The following is a 14,125-nucleotide window of genomic DNA, read 5'->3' as shown; positions in this document are numbered from 1 at the left end:
AATTAGGTTGATTGGATTTAAAATATTGTTAAGATAAATGAAAAAGAAAAACGTTTTTTTTTTTAATTATTTTTCGCTGATTAAATTTGAATTATTTTAAATTCTCTCACTAACAAAGAAGGAAAAAAATTACTAGAGTGTTCATTACTTTACAGCACATATGTACAGCATAAGTTTATAAGTTATATGTTCCTTCCATAAGTATGACATTTCCTATGCTTCGTAATGCTTACTTAGAGACTTACAGCTCGAGCTAGTTCGAGAACGACGGAAGCGAGAATTGAAGTCCTACACTCGGTTGTTAATTTTGCAGGACTTCCATCTTCTCCTATTTAGTCTGTACTAAGCCTTTGACAGCCCTCACCAGGTCCAGGCGTCGCTTTACCTCGAATCTATGACCTACCTCATCATGACAAGCTCCAGTTTGTAACCAGAGATTAACAAACTTATGGTGAACATATCTTATTAACTTATGGCACAATTAAGCTTCGAAACACTACTATACTATGAAGTCAATACCCCAATAATTTTAAATTAAAATACAACATATTCTACTGCCTATCTTTTATGTCTTAACTAAGGGGGTCAAAGTTCGCCAATACAAATCACACAGCGACATTTAAAATCGACTATTCACTCCCTGTGTAGCTCGTAATTCTTAAAAACAAACCCTCCATAAACTTTCCAAACATAGTTTGCCTTAGAAAGTTAAAATATATCACCAAGAAGTTATATCAGTATCTCAGAGAGAAGGTATAAGATGCCTTTGTATTCGCGCGCCATAGTCCCAGTCCCCCTTTCAAAATACAAGGGGGGACGTAAAAGGAGGCGCCGGGCTATTTCGCCTCTCCTCAGTTGGAAAATAAGACTGTAATTTTCGTCACTCGCGTCGTCACGCTGACGTGAGTTTTCAAGAACCAATGAGATGGTGGTTGTATTTTAGAGACGGGGATTGACTCCGGACCTATGTTTGGACTGGAGATAAAGCTGGAAATCTGGCGAATTTATACCTTCTCTCTGAGATACTAGATATAACTTCTTGATATCACCCTAAGACCGAAATAAAAAATCTAAAAAATTGCAAAATAATTAAGCATATCTATTTTTATGTGTTTTCTTAAATTCCAGAGCAAGAAGAACATATCCTCGATGATTAAAATGGCAATTGATTTAAAAACAAAATAATAATAACTGTCTTAAACGCAATAGATATAATGGTCATAAGTTATTCTGCATCCCAGCTTAACTTGAAAGCACGTTTTTAGGTATTAAGATTGCAATTTCGATCACGCGAAGATTGCAAAGATAGCCAGTATCTTATAAAGCGAGATAAACTTTAGTGAGAGAGATACATGGATGGTGTTACAGTCTAATAAGCCATCATTATCCAATCAAGGGCATTTTGACAGGAATTTCGTTGAGGCCTCTTAATGCCTTTTATTTTCGTTTTTTCTTTTTGTACAAATGATATGCTAGACCCAAATTGAAAGCATTCCAAACATCGTTCGTGAGTTTCAACGTATCTCTCTTTCTATATATTCGATAATTGAGGATTCATTCAATTTCACCAATTCGTTTCGTAGGACAAAAAGGAAAAGAAACGTATCTTATTTGTAATTCTTCGTGGGTATTTTCTATTCGATCGGTATTTACATTTCAAGAATGTCTATTCATTTCAATTTTAATTAATTAAAGGGTTATTAATAACTATAGATATTAATTGAAAGTTCATAATTTAACGTAAGATTGTATTGGGAAAAAAATTAGTAATTAGTAGATTACAATAATACAAGGTGTTTGAATTTGAAGTTTCATAATTTTTTATAAACAGATTTAATTTTGAGAAGATTTTGTTTTTAATTACTGAAAATATTAACCTATGGTTTATGACCAAACAGAATAAACCAATTTTGAGACTATTACCACACGGGCAATTGTAATTGGCTATGTTAATTAAGTTACCATAGATGTATTTATTCTTCTCAAGGAAATACAAGACGTTTTCTAATTCCTATTCATTCAGTTCATTAGAATCTAAATATTCATGGAATGGATGGGGAAGAGTATGCATAGTTTTCCTCGTTACGTGTGTATTATTCTTAAGTAGAAGTATTTGGTTATTGGTAAGCGGAAGAAGGCCTTTTTGCGAGAGGAAAATGAAAGAATAACAAAACATAAAACTGAGTCTCCGTACATTTTGTTGCAAAAAGCTGATAAAGCAAAAAAAAAAAAAAAAACATCTATATATTTAGGAATGAAGTAAAATACATGCTGTCAGATAAAAACAGAGGAAATCCTTCAAAAGGGGTCTAACACTAGCCAATTTCTACACATGTAAATTTCTGGATTATTTCGCGGTTGAATTGGGTTCGTTCACATATTGATCTTCAGTATTTTGTCAAGCCTCTCTATGGGAATAAATTGATAACTGTCCGACCTCTCAACGGTAAAATGCAACGTAAGTACGGATGGATGAAACTAAAAATGAAATTAATGTTGCGTAAATATATTATGGTATATAGAATAGAAATAAATAAAGCTTGGGCGAGAACCCCCCTAAAAAATTCTTTTCAACACCCTGTACTGTTTCCCATATGGTAGCAATGCTCTTTATTTTAAACAAATGGTCCTCTTTTTTTAAAAAAAAAAACGGAAATGAAATGGACAAAAGAATGTGGTTAAAAGAGATTACTCATCCTCGGATTTAATTTTAATTAATTTAAATCTGTGGTATTATATTGTATCTCTCTTACTGTTGTCTTTTAGACGAAAATTGTTTATTTAGTTTCTAAGAAACAAACAAAGTTTTCAAGGCTATGTTTTCAAAGTGTCACACTTACAAAGCTTCTAATTAAAAATTCCCTGGCTTTTTTCAGGTTTTCCTTGACCCTCTAAGCCCTAGACATTTTTCATACAACATTTTAAGTCTTACTTCTTAGTTCTTAACCTCTCTATAACTCTAAATACTTACAAATGAATTCAGATAACAGAAACTCGTACCAAAACAAAACGAAAAAAAAAAAAAATACAATATTGTCAACTTACGCATCGTATTTGATTTAAATTTGAAACACTAACCAGAAGTTTCGTTTTCCAAAAAAACAAAATGCAAAAAAAGGCAAATAAAAACAAGCAAAGGTTAAAAATTCTTCGCCCTTAAGACTAACATTAGCCAGAACAATTTTTACACCACAAGTCTCTTCTGAAGTTGAAACGATAGGCCTAGGTCTAAAAATTTGATATTAGACGTGGTTTTTCGTCATAAAGGCCTCTTAAACCTACCGCGACTTTTAGGGGGGTACTCTAAGAAGTTCTATTTGGAGAATTTAAAACAATCGTATGTAGGCTAGCTAGGCCTAACTCGTGGTGGAATGGATTTAGAAGAACGTGCGAGTGAAAAAGATATTCGGAGATTTTTTTTTCCAAGTCGTCCACATGTCATTGACATTAGCAGTATCAACAATGATTGCTTTGGGGAAATATAGACACGGAGAGATGGTAGGCTAGTAGCTAAGTTACTGAAGTAGCTTCATCAGAGGTCAAAGGTCAAATTTATATCCAGGCTCTAACGGATGTTTCAGGGTTATTAGAAGAATGGTTTAAAAACCTATAATACTTGCTTCAAAATTTATTATACAGGGTGTTACAAAAAGGGTGGTACCATGCATGCACCGATCAATTTTGCTTTGGAAATGTAACTCCGATAACATTCTGCCCCAAGCTTAATTGAAGTTTTTAATTATGACCCCTGAATTAATTTAGTGTTGTATTTCAAATTTTCACTTAAATTTAAGTAAAAACTCTAATTTTAACTTGTAAACGGAAGCCCTTTTGGTCAAAATGTCACAGAAATTTTTGACTCAAAATTGAATTACACATAGAAGGCACTGTACTTCGGCACTATAATTACCCTTTTTGTAACACATTGTATAATTTTATATAGTAGGAAAAAGTACCAAGTATTTAATTATAATATTTAAGTTCATCAACCATTTCATCTATTAACCCTGAGACCTTATGGAATTCTGTAACACCCACCAAAGAAATTCGCTAATTATAAGGCAGAAAAACCGAGGCACCCCCCAATTTGTACGAGTACAAATCAGGCTTAATTTTAACTATACCATCCACTAGATATTTCCCATGTACTAAAAGTCGATAACTTGAAGTTATATACATTTACGTGATTGTAAAACACAACTCAAACAGACTCTTTAATTATTAATTCCAGAAGAAAGGTAAACACCACGAGGATAGTCTCCCCCCCCCTTTCTTAGGTAATTTCCCTCACGCTAAGAAACACCGCTAGAGGCAGTGCTAGTCAAAAGGCGTGTAGCGAACTCGGGCTCCGTCTAGCGTTGGTTCTTAACGAGATAGAAATAACCTAATAGGGGGTTTCCCCCCCTGTGTGTTGGTTTCCCTGTAGAGTTTTATAAATAATAGATACAGAAATATGACGTAAACATCACGTGCTGTACTTCTAATGAAGCCGCGCAATATTTCCCGAAGTTTCCTCCTTGTAAATAAGTTCCGTATTGGTAGTATTATTTTTCAACTTTAGAATAAAGCGTAGCGTTGATATATCGTAATTAAAAAACTTCTACATTACTCGTAAAAATTTCCCCGGACAATTTCAAGGCCAAACGCATGCCTTTTTTCATAAGAACTATAATATGGTAAAGTTTTCCGAGTCCTGTACTGATTTCTAACACCTATTATTAAATAAAAACATGGGGGAAATGTACTGTCTATATTATTATTATTACAGCAAGGTTGCAACGTGTGATAAATTTGTAGAATTGAGTATTTTTTAATTTAATTGCAATTTTGACGTCACCTGTTTTAATGTTTTTATCATGAAATTAGATATTTTCTTACCATATTTGATGAAATAATATGATACTAAAATTTTTTTATTTAATAATTGGCACTACACCCATATATTCGCCGTAATTAAATTGTGTTATGTTCGTTGTACAGGCGAGCATATGGAGGTTATACATTATTTGGCATTTGAGTGAATACTGTAGATGTTGAATATAATTTATATCAAACCTAAACCTCGCCTCGCTTTTAGCCATTAATGTTTCCCGTATTCTATAGCCAACAATATTTTTTGATCTATTTTGACCTATTTTATCAATAATCTCGCCTACAAATAGTTCAAAATATATTTAGAGAATTTTTTCCATCATTTAAATGGTTTAGAAGTGAATAATCTATTTTACAGTATTTATAGAGAAGATTATTAGATAATAGGTCAAAAATAGATCAAATTATGGTACTCCAAAGTTTAATGAGGAAAGGGGGAGGGCTTTCCTTTTTTTTACCAACTCATTCAATTATATTATCAAAAAATTACCTAATTTCTGCAAATAATACCCTTAATTTACAATCAAAACTAAGGAAGACCGACTAAAAACACTTCAAAAAAGCCGTATTTGACCTTAAAAACAATCGCAACACACTATAAACGCAACTGTTATCTGTATAATTTAGGAAACAACTTAAAGAAATACACTAAAATTGCTGATAAACGTTAGAATTATCAATTATCACAAATTTCTACTCTTTTCTAAGAAAAAAAAAAAAAAAAGAACTCCCGGCGCCTAACATAAAATGATAAAAGGCGGGGTATCTAAGCCTCGGGTTTATCGTCTGCTTCTACATGTTTAAAGCTTGCCTTGCATATCGCGTATAACCAATACGTTATAAAACTACGTCTAATTTAACGAATTGATAATGTCTCAACTTACCAATAACTAAGGTAGTTAGATGTAATCCTTATTAGGTTGATCACGTCAATTCACTTAATTTTAATTGCTTAAATACCGCGACTTTTCACGAAAGTATCCGGCGCCCAAATTCAACGCGACTTCTCTCTCTCCCGCTCACGGCGGTATTTCTCTTTCGAAATATATTTAGCAGACGCTTCTTAAGTTAGTGACGTCATCTAATTTTTGTCAAATGGGCGGGATAGATCGGATATTATGTATTACTTAAAAATTTATCAGGAGATGAATTTTAAAAATATAATTTGCATATTTCAAAGAAATTAATACAAAATTCATGGAAATAACTTGGAATTTAATTAAAATACTTCATGATTTAATATTTACAAATGTTTTTAAATGAAAAAAATAGCAGTTTTGGTACAAAATTTCATTTCAGATGATATTATGTTGATTTTTTAACATAATTTACATGAAAAATATCAACAGTTGTTTCGTGACATTTTCTAAAACTCATATCACAAAATCCAACATCAAAATTATGATCTGTAGGTCTAAAATAATCTAAACCACGTCCAATTTTGATGACCCAACCATTGTTTAATCTAATTTCTCTATCATGAAGCGTTGATTTGAAATTTATCACCATTTGAACATTATATTTGTTTAAACTTGATGATAATTGGTTAAGTCTTTTCTTTTGACCTTCAACTTCTTGTTGATGCTAAATAATATCACCATGATTCATATTAAACTTAATTTAAATATGAATTAGAAGTTTTAAGACTTACAGGATCTGTACCAGTTGTTAAATTAATGTTCTTTAAATTTGGGCAATATTTTAATAGTAGCTCACAGAACCTTAGTAAATTGTAGACCTAATAGACCATAAAAATTGTATACTTACGTCATAGTATATTATTTACTTATGATGATAACAATATTAGTAAATTTACTTGATGTGTATTTCTTATGTATGGATCTTCAATATCAACACTAGTGATTTCACTGTCTAAATAACGTTTAAATAACTGCTCATAACTGTTACCTGTAGAGTTGGCAGCAATTTGTATTTGTTCATGAAATGTTCCATCTATAATCCATGGTTTAATTCATGAGAAACTCATGAATACTTGAGCTATCAAGTATTTACCATCTTTTTCTCTTTGAAGCAATACTTTGACTTTCTCAGCTCTTTCAATATATTGAGTCACTTTAGATCTCAATTCCTTTCTTTTATTATCATCGTTAATATCTGTTTTAATTAATAAATTAATAAATAAATTTAGGTAGTAACAATATGGCATACTTTTGCAAACGTCTAATAGTAGTTGGATTCCTTCTTGATAACAAACTAGGGCCGATTGGTATCGTTTACTTTTGTCATATTCGACAGCTCGACATAAAACAGAAGCCGCGGAAGTTTCAATTCCTGATATTAAAATGGTTTTAGGGTCTGCCATTATTATTTATTTGTCATGAGATGACGCGCGACGGTCTTTGTCATTCACGAACGATCAAAATCGAAAATCATATTTGAACTTTGAACCGAGGCTACGCAAAAGTAGTACTGCTGGCGCCATCTATGAGGATATAGTGAAACTATATTCAAATAAGGGCGCGGTAGATCATACAACAGTTCGCGCCAAATATTTTTAGCAGCAACAAGGCAGCTGACGCCATCTATGAGGATATGGTGAAACTAGATTCGAATAAGTGCGCGGTAAATACAAGAGATTCGCGCCAAATATTTTTAGCATAAACTAGTTGACGGTTCGATATTATTTAACCAATTACCATCGAGTTTAAAAAAAGTTGTCCATTATGACCCAATAACTTTCAATCTAAGAGTTCGATTAAACCAATTATATCATAAGAAATTAAACATTTTAGATTATTTTAAACGTTAATTACCTCTCCGAGTGACGTATGTCACGGAGAGGTTCTAATTTCGACGTGTGTGTCTGTCTGTGTGTGTGTGTGTCTGTTGTTACACCCACGTGACCGCGTTCGCAGTTTCCAAATCGGAGCAAACGTGTTCGCCATTTCCGAACTGCTTTCACAGTCACGGAAATGGTTCCTCCACTTGAGTTCTCACACCACCATCTTCTGGTCTTTGTCCATCCCACACGGTCACCAGTCTGTACTTACTTTCTTCTAATCACCACCATCGTTTGTTCTTCGTCCATCCCACATGGACACCAGTCTGTACATACTGGCTTCTAATCACCACCATCTTCTGGTCTTCGTCCAAACCACTTGGACACCAGTCTGTACATACTGGCTTCTAATCACCACCATCTTCTGGTCTTTGTCCATCCCACTTGGACACCAGTCTGTACATACTGGCTTCTAATCACCACCATCTTCTGGTCTTTGTCCATCCCACTTGGACACCAGCCTGTACATTCTGGCTTCTAAACACCACCATCTACTGGTCTTCCGTCTATTTCACATAGACACCAATCTGTCCCATTGGCTTCTACTCCATTATCATCGTTCGGTTTTAGGATATACGCGGCGATCAGCTAGGGTTACGAGAAACGTCTAGCCTCCCTAAGGTGGGATCGCCACCAAAGGTTTTCGCAATTGCGCTTTTTCCTTACTATTAAAATGGAAACGAATCGTATATATACCCCAAAATTTGAAGAAAGCGGGCAAGAGGGGTACCCTTCACTTTAAACGTCAATATTAGCAAAGTTTGAGATGATAATAGGTATAACTTTATTTTAAACGATTTAACTATTATTAATGTTAATTATTGAAGATTAAAATAATTAAAAATAATTATATTTATTTAAATATTAAAGATAATCTTGTTTCTCAACTCAAAATTTATACGGAAAGAGTTTAAAAGCAGTCTATGTTTTTGTCTGTGTGTGTCCGTCCATTGTTACACTAGTGCGTCGCGTTCAGGGCCGGAAATAAGCACAGGACACTGGACATTGTCCAATAAAATTTTAAAATGTCCAATAATTTTTTTAAAAACTAAGGGGGTCACTGGACAGTTTGACCAATAAATTTTCCGAATTTTTGATAGCTTGGCTATGGAGAAGCGACACTATTTTTGCAAACTCAGTGGACAATGTCCTATAAATTTCTCATTCAAACAGGGGGTCACTGGACACTTGTCCCATAAGAAATTTTTCTTATTTCCGGCCCTGGTCGCGTTAGCAGTTAGCCTTGTGTTGATGTGTTAAGAAATCATACAGAACCTTAATATTCCCTTTTTCCATAATATAAAGTGAATATGTGGAAGTATTTTTCGTAATTATGATGCATTTAGTACTTTTGTAGCTTTAAAGCTCTGTTTCATTTTGATATTCCAAAGATTTTTTTTAATATTGTTATTTGAAATGGCTGTTTATATATTACTTAAGCTATACTACATCTGTATATAGAATAATCCTTGGTTTAGTGATTTCATGAAGAAAACTAAGACCTAGACTCTCGCGGGTATATTAAGTATCATACGCAATAGGCTTAGTGAAACAAAGAGTAGAAAATTGAGGCCTGAGGTGAAGTAAACTTTTGTGCTTTGATTTTCGTGTCCGAAATGAAGAGACATCAACGGTTCAGAGTGAGCCGAAAGTTAAATACACTATTAAATAATCCGGTTAAGATTTTATAATAGAAGAAAAGATCATGGTAGCAATTAGAATAGTAGAAGGGCTAATGGTAAACGGGTAGTAGCTACAGACTTTTTATTCTCTTTATGGTGCGCATTGACTATTAGTGCGTCTAGCTACAATTTAACTTTGGTGTTATTTAACGTTAACATTCATGTTGGCAAACTAAGAATATTGTTGAGGTGAGACGAGACGATAGTGTTTACACTGCAAACCAGTTGTGAATGTAGCTATCAGAATATACGGTAAACAGCGTAGACTTCATTTCCTGATCTTTTCCCCCAATGACTTATTTCCATGTGTCCAAGATTTATCCTTATAGAGTAGTGGCACTCCATGTTAACTACCCATAGAGCTTAATACAGTCAAAGGCAAGTAGGTGCCATTACTCTATTGGATGTAAAATGTCGTCTGCTTTACTGTATTATTCGCTATGCTTGGAATACTGCTTCAATATTTCGTAAATTTTTACTTCAAAAAAGAGAAATAATTCCATATCTAGGTATATAATTTTGTAGTAGTAGACCTCTTGACTCGGAGAGGTAATATTTTGGTTTTCTCAACTTGTTTCAATTTCTAATTGCTATAATAATATTGCCCTGCATTTAAAGATGCAAAACAAACATCAGAAAATCCATTTCAACCACATATCCCTCTCAAAAAATCCATATTTAAAATTCATGCCACCAAATTGATAATATTTACGAACTACTTAAACAATTTATATTGTAAATAATTACATTATAACATTGAAACCTTGGTGTCTTACACCTAACACCTCCGTGTAATTAAAAACCTAGAAATCTCAATCAAGTAAAATTTCTTTCCGGTGAATGATTTCGAAAACAATCGATTTCCAATTAGTATTTCATTTCCTGGTTGATCGGTAATTCGAGGTAGGCCTAGTACGGCCACGTAATAAATGTTAAGGGTTTCAATTAACAATAAATTAAAAATTACCCTTATATGCCCCTCCCAATTGATTTGTTAAATGTAGTTCATGTCAATTTTCATAATTTAAACGCTTCAAAACGATAAAGGGTATAAAAAGGAACTGTTTTATCAACTGGTGATATTTCACAGAAAAACTTTCATACAGTAAAGTCATTTCTGAAACTATGAGGATTCAGGTGGCCATATTATTTTCCTACGCTGTCGTGGCGTGGGCCGGATATGAAACTAAAATAAGTCATCCAGGTATTCAACAGTCCAGTCAGGGACACGGACAATCGCAGGGAGGACATGGACATTTACAAAAGGCTTTTGGTGGACAAAGTCACGGTCATCATGGGGGACAAAGTTACCATGGAGGTCAATCTCACGGACAACAAGCCCATCACGGTGGACATTTGGCCAAACATCATAGTGCTCATGGGGGACATCACGGTTTTGCCGCAAACCAACACAAAAAAGGTCAATTCAACCGCAACCAAGGTCACGGATTTCTCAAGGTTTTCTCGTACGACAAAGTAAACAAGCACGAAGACGCTGGTGGTCACAAACACGCTTACGGAGGTAGGACATTTAAGTGCTATCAGTTCTGGACCCGACAAATGGTTTTGATCTCTGTCAGGGAAGCAAATATTGAGAGGGTGACATTTTTATATTCACTATTTCAGGTCAACATGGTAACGCTGGTGGTTTCGCTACCGGACACCACGGAGGACACCAACATTTTGGACACTCCAATCACGGTGGTCAATCCCATCATGGTGGTCACGGAGAAGGTCATTTTGGTAAATTAAACAGCGGACACGGTCACCATGGACACCACTTTGGACATGGTCAACAATTTCATCAAGGACCAATTATTCAAGAACACGGAGGTCATATTGGAGGCGGATTTGGAGGTCAAGGAGGAATTGGTGCTGGATTCGGATTCGGAGGTCAAGGAGGCGGTTTCGGAGGTCAAGGAGGCGGTTTCGGAGGTCAAGGAGGCGGTTTCGGAGGTCAAGGAGGCGGTTTCGGGGGTCAAGGAGGCGGATTCGGGGGTCAAGGAGGCGGTTTCGGGGGTCAAGGAGGCGGATTCGGAGGTCAAGGAGGCGGTTACTAAGTATATTTGAACTTAACAGCCCACGAATTGTGTGTTATTTATTTAAAAAGTAAATGGATGTCAAACTAAGTGACATATTAATAAAATAACTGATGATTATTTGAACTACTAAATTATTTCATAATCTTATATGTAAATTAAGTTTGAATAAATAATTTGTATTTAAAAATTTTTTCCTTGTACTATAATATACTCAAAGGACTTTTCTTCCCTTTATCTCTTACAGAACCAGAGTTAAAAGGTGTCGTGTAAATAAACCCATATTAATACTACATTTTGCTTAATTACTCTGGCGATGAATGTTATAATCCCAAGCTTTAACATACTCAAAGGACATCCCTGTATCTCCGATAGAATCAGAGTTAAGAGGTGTCGTTCAAATAAGCCCGTGTTAATCCTATGGAGAGAAAGTTTGTGAACTATATATTAAGACACCCAAAAATAAATTTAAAAATTAAATTGTTGAAGGACAGCTAATTCTACCAAGCGTTTCCGATCATTGGTTAATAACAGGTTACAAAATGAACCATTTAAAAGTGTTTGTGATCTTGTAATTTTCACGGTCTAAGTTTCAGTAATTGATTAAGTTTCCGAGTATAAAAGCGAATTACAACTCAAAATAAGTTACCATTCAGGAACTGTGTACTCAAGATGTTTGTCCAGGTATAAGGAAGACAAGTACTTAGAAAACGATGTCGACTTATACTTAACTCTGATTCCAGGTAGCTTTACTTCTCGCGTCCACCAGTATGGCTCTCGGCCAAGGTGTATTGGGGCATCAAGGGTTGAGTCAAGGTTACGGCAACGCGTATGGTGGAAATGGTCACGTAAACCAAGCCGTGGGTGGGTACGGACACGGATATGACGCCGGTCAAAGCTTGTACGGAAATCAAGGTTACGGTAGCCAAGGTCAATACGGAGGAGGATTGGCCCAACAACATAGCGCCCAGGGAGGTCAACAAGGGGTCAATGACGTAAACCATAACCGTGGTGTTTACCTGAGGAATAAGGGTCAAGGATACGAAAAGGCTTTCTCTTACGACAAAATTTACAATGTCCAGGATAATGGTGGAGTTCTCAACGCTCATGGAGGTAAATATGAAGTTATAAGGGTTGAAACAATACTCTAATAGTATGCGTCCGTAATTGCGCAGTTGTTTCTAGTTCTACGGCTTTTCTTCTGGTAATCCTTATTTGGGCCTTAGTCGAAATTGCTTTGTTTCTTAATTGTTCATAAATCAAAATTGTTACTTCTTTTCTAGGTTATTTTGGCACTAATGGCGGTTTGATCGCTCAACAACACGGCGCTCATGGTAACTTTGGCCAATCGGCTGTTGGTGGTCAAAGTCACCAAGCCGGTTACGGTCAAGGTCATCAAGGCATTTTGAATTCCGGATACGGAAACTATGGACAAAACTACGGCCAAGGACAACAAATTCTTAAACACGGCGGTCACGGATATGGGAAATAAATAAAAGGACCAAGAATTCTAAGCCTAATTATTTATTGAAAATGTTATCGGAAAATTGTTCTGAATTGTATATTTATTTTTGAAATTTTCATTAAAACATGATTAATATATTGAAACGATTTTGAAAATATTTTCGGGCATGGGTAAATGGTGAAGTGATGTTACACTTCATAATGGCCACCCTTTCCTCAAAATTTTGCTTGATTATGGGTTTAAAAATTAATTGGAAAGGGGGCTCAATTTAAAAATATAATAAATTTAATATCGAGCAATTTTAAAACAATTGTAAGACTATGTGGGAGAAAGATACGGGCCTATTTACCTCTCCACTCTATCTAATTAACTTAATGATTGAACTTAACTTGTCTTAGTGAGAAATTACCAGCTTTGGATAGTATGAAAGAACAGCTGTGATGGTATGATAACCCAACAAATAAAATTGGATAATAAGAACAAATGGATCATGAAATACATTGTTCATTCAAAAATCGAAAGGATAAAAAAAAATTAAAAAAAAAGGAGAGAATTTGACCCTGTAATGGTCACGCTTACTACGTCACTAACTAATAATTAAGGCCTATTATTAATTATCCATACAAAACATAAGTCACGCTTGATAGTTCCCTTGTCACTCCCACAAACATATATTGTTTTACTTAATTGAAACTGCGATTAAATTACAAAATTAAAATTACAATTTCGAAATAATTCAATTGTATCGAGAAAACAAATATTTAAATAAAACAACCTCGAATCGAATAAATTATCTCTAAAACTCGATTTTGATTACTTTTCCGTGGCGACACGAATTCCTAGGCTAGGTTATTCAAATAGTTTATAAGAGACATATCGTACTGAAACGTTTATATAGGCCTATATTGGTTAAACGGTGTAGTCAAACGTTACGTAGAAAGACATGAAAATTTTCGTAGCGGTCAGAAGTTAATGACATGGAAATTAAGAGAGATAATATGGCGCAACATAACATTACGGTTTTTACGACAAATTCCAAATTCTCAAAACATAGTTTGGCGATTATCTTTCTTGCCTAACGGAACTAATCATTAGGAACCTATAAAAGCTCGTTTGGCTGGACGAACATGGTTCATTTCCACAACATTAATCAAAGGAGTTAACAGCAAATATGCGAACGCCGGTATGTAACGCTAATTACAAAATATTCCTAAACACAAAATAACAAAAATTATCAAGATACTTCAAATGAATTTCTATACTATCT

The 14,125-nt window shown here is 34.6% G+C and overlaps 3 protein-coding genes across 3 annotated transcripts in view; 1 reads left to right on the top strand and 2 right to left on the bottom strand.

Moving 5' to 3' along the window:
• cv-c (RhoGTPase activating protein) overlaps positions 1-5,911 on the bottom strand; it is a 120,851-nt gene extending 114,940 nt beyond the window's left edge. The window contains exon 1 of the mRNA XM_089870146.1: positions 5,757-5,911. The gene's annotated coding sequence lies outside the window, so the exon portion shown is untranslated. The remainder of the gene's footprint in view (positions 1-5,756) is intronic.
• Positions 5,912-6,066: 155 nt separating this feature from the next.
• LOC149690589 (MIT domain-containing protein 1-like) lies at positions 6,067-7,269 on the bottom strand. The gene is made up of 5 exons (XM_089870150.1): positions 7,042-7,269; positions 6,886-6,987; positions 6,689-6,825; positions 6,524-6,610; positions 6,067-6,456 (listed from the first exon to the last, which is right to left on the bottom strand). Exons 1-5 carry the CDS (start codon positions 7,193-7,195, stop codon positions 6,178-6,180), a joined length of 759 nt encoding a protein of 252 aa, XP_089726276.1. The 5' UTR covers positions 7,196-7,269; the 3' UTR covers positions 6,067-6,177.
• A 2,573-nt stretch (positions 7,270-9,842) lies between these two features.
• LOC149690588 (uncharacterized) lies at positions 9,843-11,557 on the top strand. The gene is made up of 2 exons (XM_089870832.1): positions 9,843-10,876; positions 10,981-11,557. The coding sequence occupies exons 1-2, from the start codon at positions 10,480-10,482 to the stop codon at positions 11,412-11,414; spliced, it is 831 nt and encodes a 276-aa protein (XP_089726958.1). The 5' UTR covers positions 9,843-10,479; the 3' UTR covers positions 11,415-11,557.
• Positions 11,558-14,125: the final 2,568 nt, after the last annotated feature.

The sequence above is a fragment of the Phalangium opilio genome, unplaced genomic scaffold, assembly GCF_054372755.1.
Source record: "Phalangium opilio isolate 3A_F unplaced genomic scaffold, DU_Popi_V2 ptg000031l_1, whole genome shotgun sequence".
NCBI lineage: Eukaryota > Metazoa > Arthropoda > Arachnida > Opiliones > Phalangiidae > Phalangium > Phalangium opilio.
This window is presented reverse-complemented; position numbering and strand designations above follow the sequence as displayed.

Excerpts from the sequence above, each read along its gene's own strand:
- LOC149690589 (XM_089870150.1), bottom strand. The coding sequence starts at position 7,195 with ATGGCAGACCCTAAAACCATTTTAATATCAGGAATTGAAACTTCCGCG. Across the intron at positions 6,826-6,885 it reads GCTTCAAAGAGAAAAAGATG|ATGGAACATTTCATGAACAA; the intron begins GTAAATACTTGA and ends CATGGATTATAG. Across the intron at positions 6,611-6,688 it reads ACATAAGAAATACACATCAA|GTCTACAATTTACTAAGGTT; the intron begins GTAAATTTACTA and ends ATGGTCTATTAG.
- LOC149690588 (XM_089870832.1), top strand. The coding sequence starts at position 10,480 with ATGAGGATTCAGGTGGCCATATTATTTTCCTACGCTGTCGTGGCGTGG. Across the intron at positions 10,877-10,980 it reads TCACAAACACGCTTACGGAG|GTCAACATGGTAACGCTGGT; the intron begins GTAGGACATTTA and ends TCACTATTTCAG.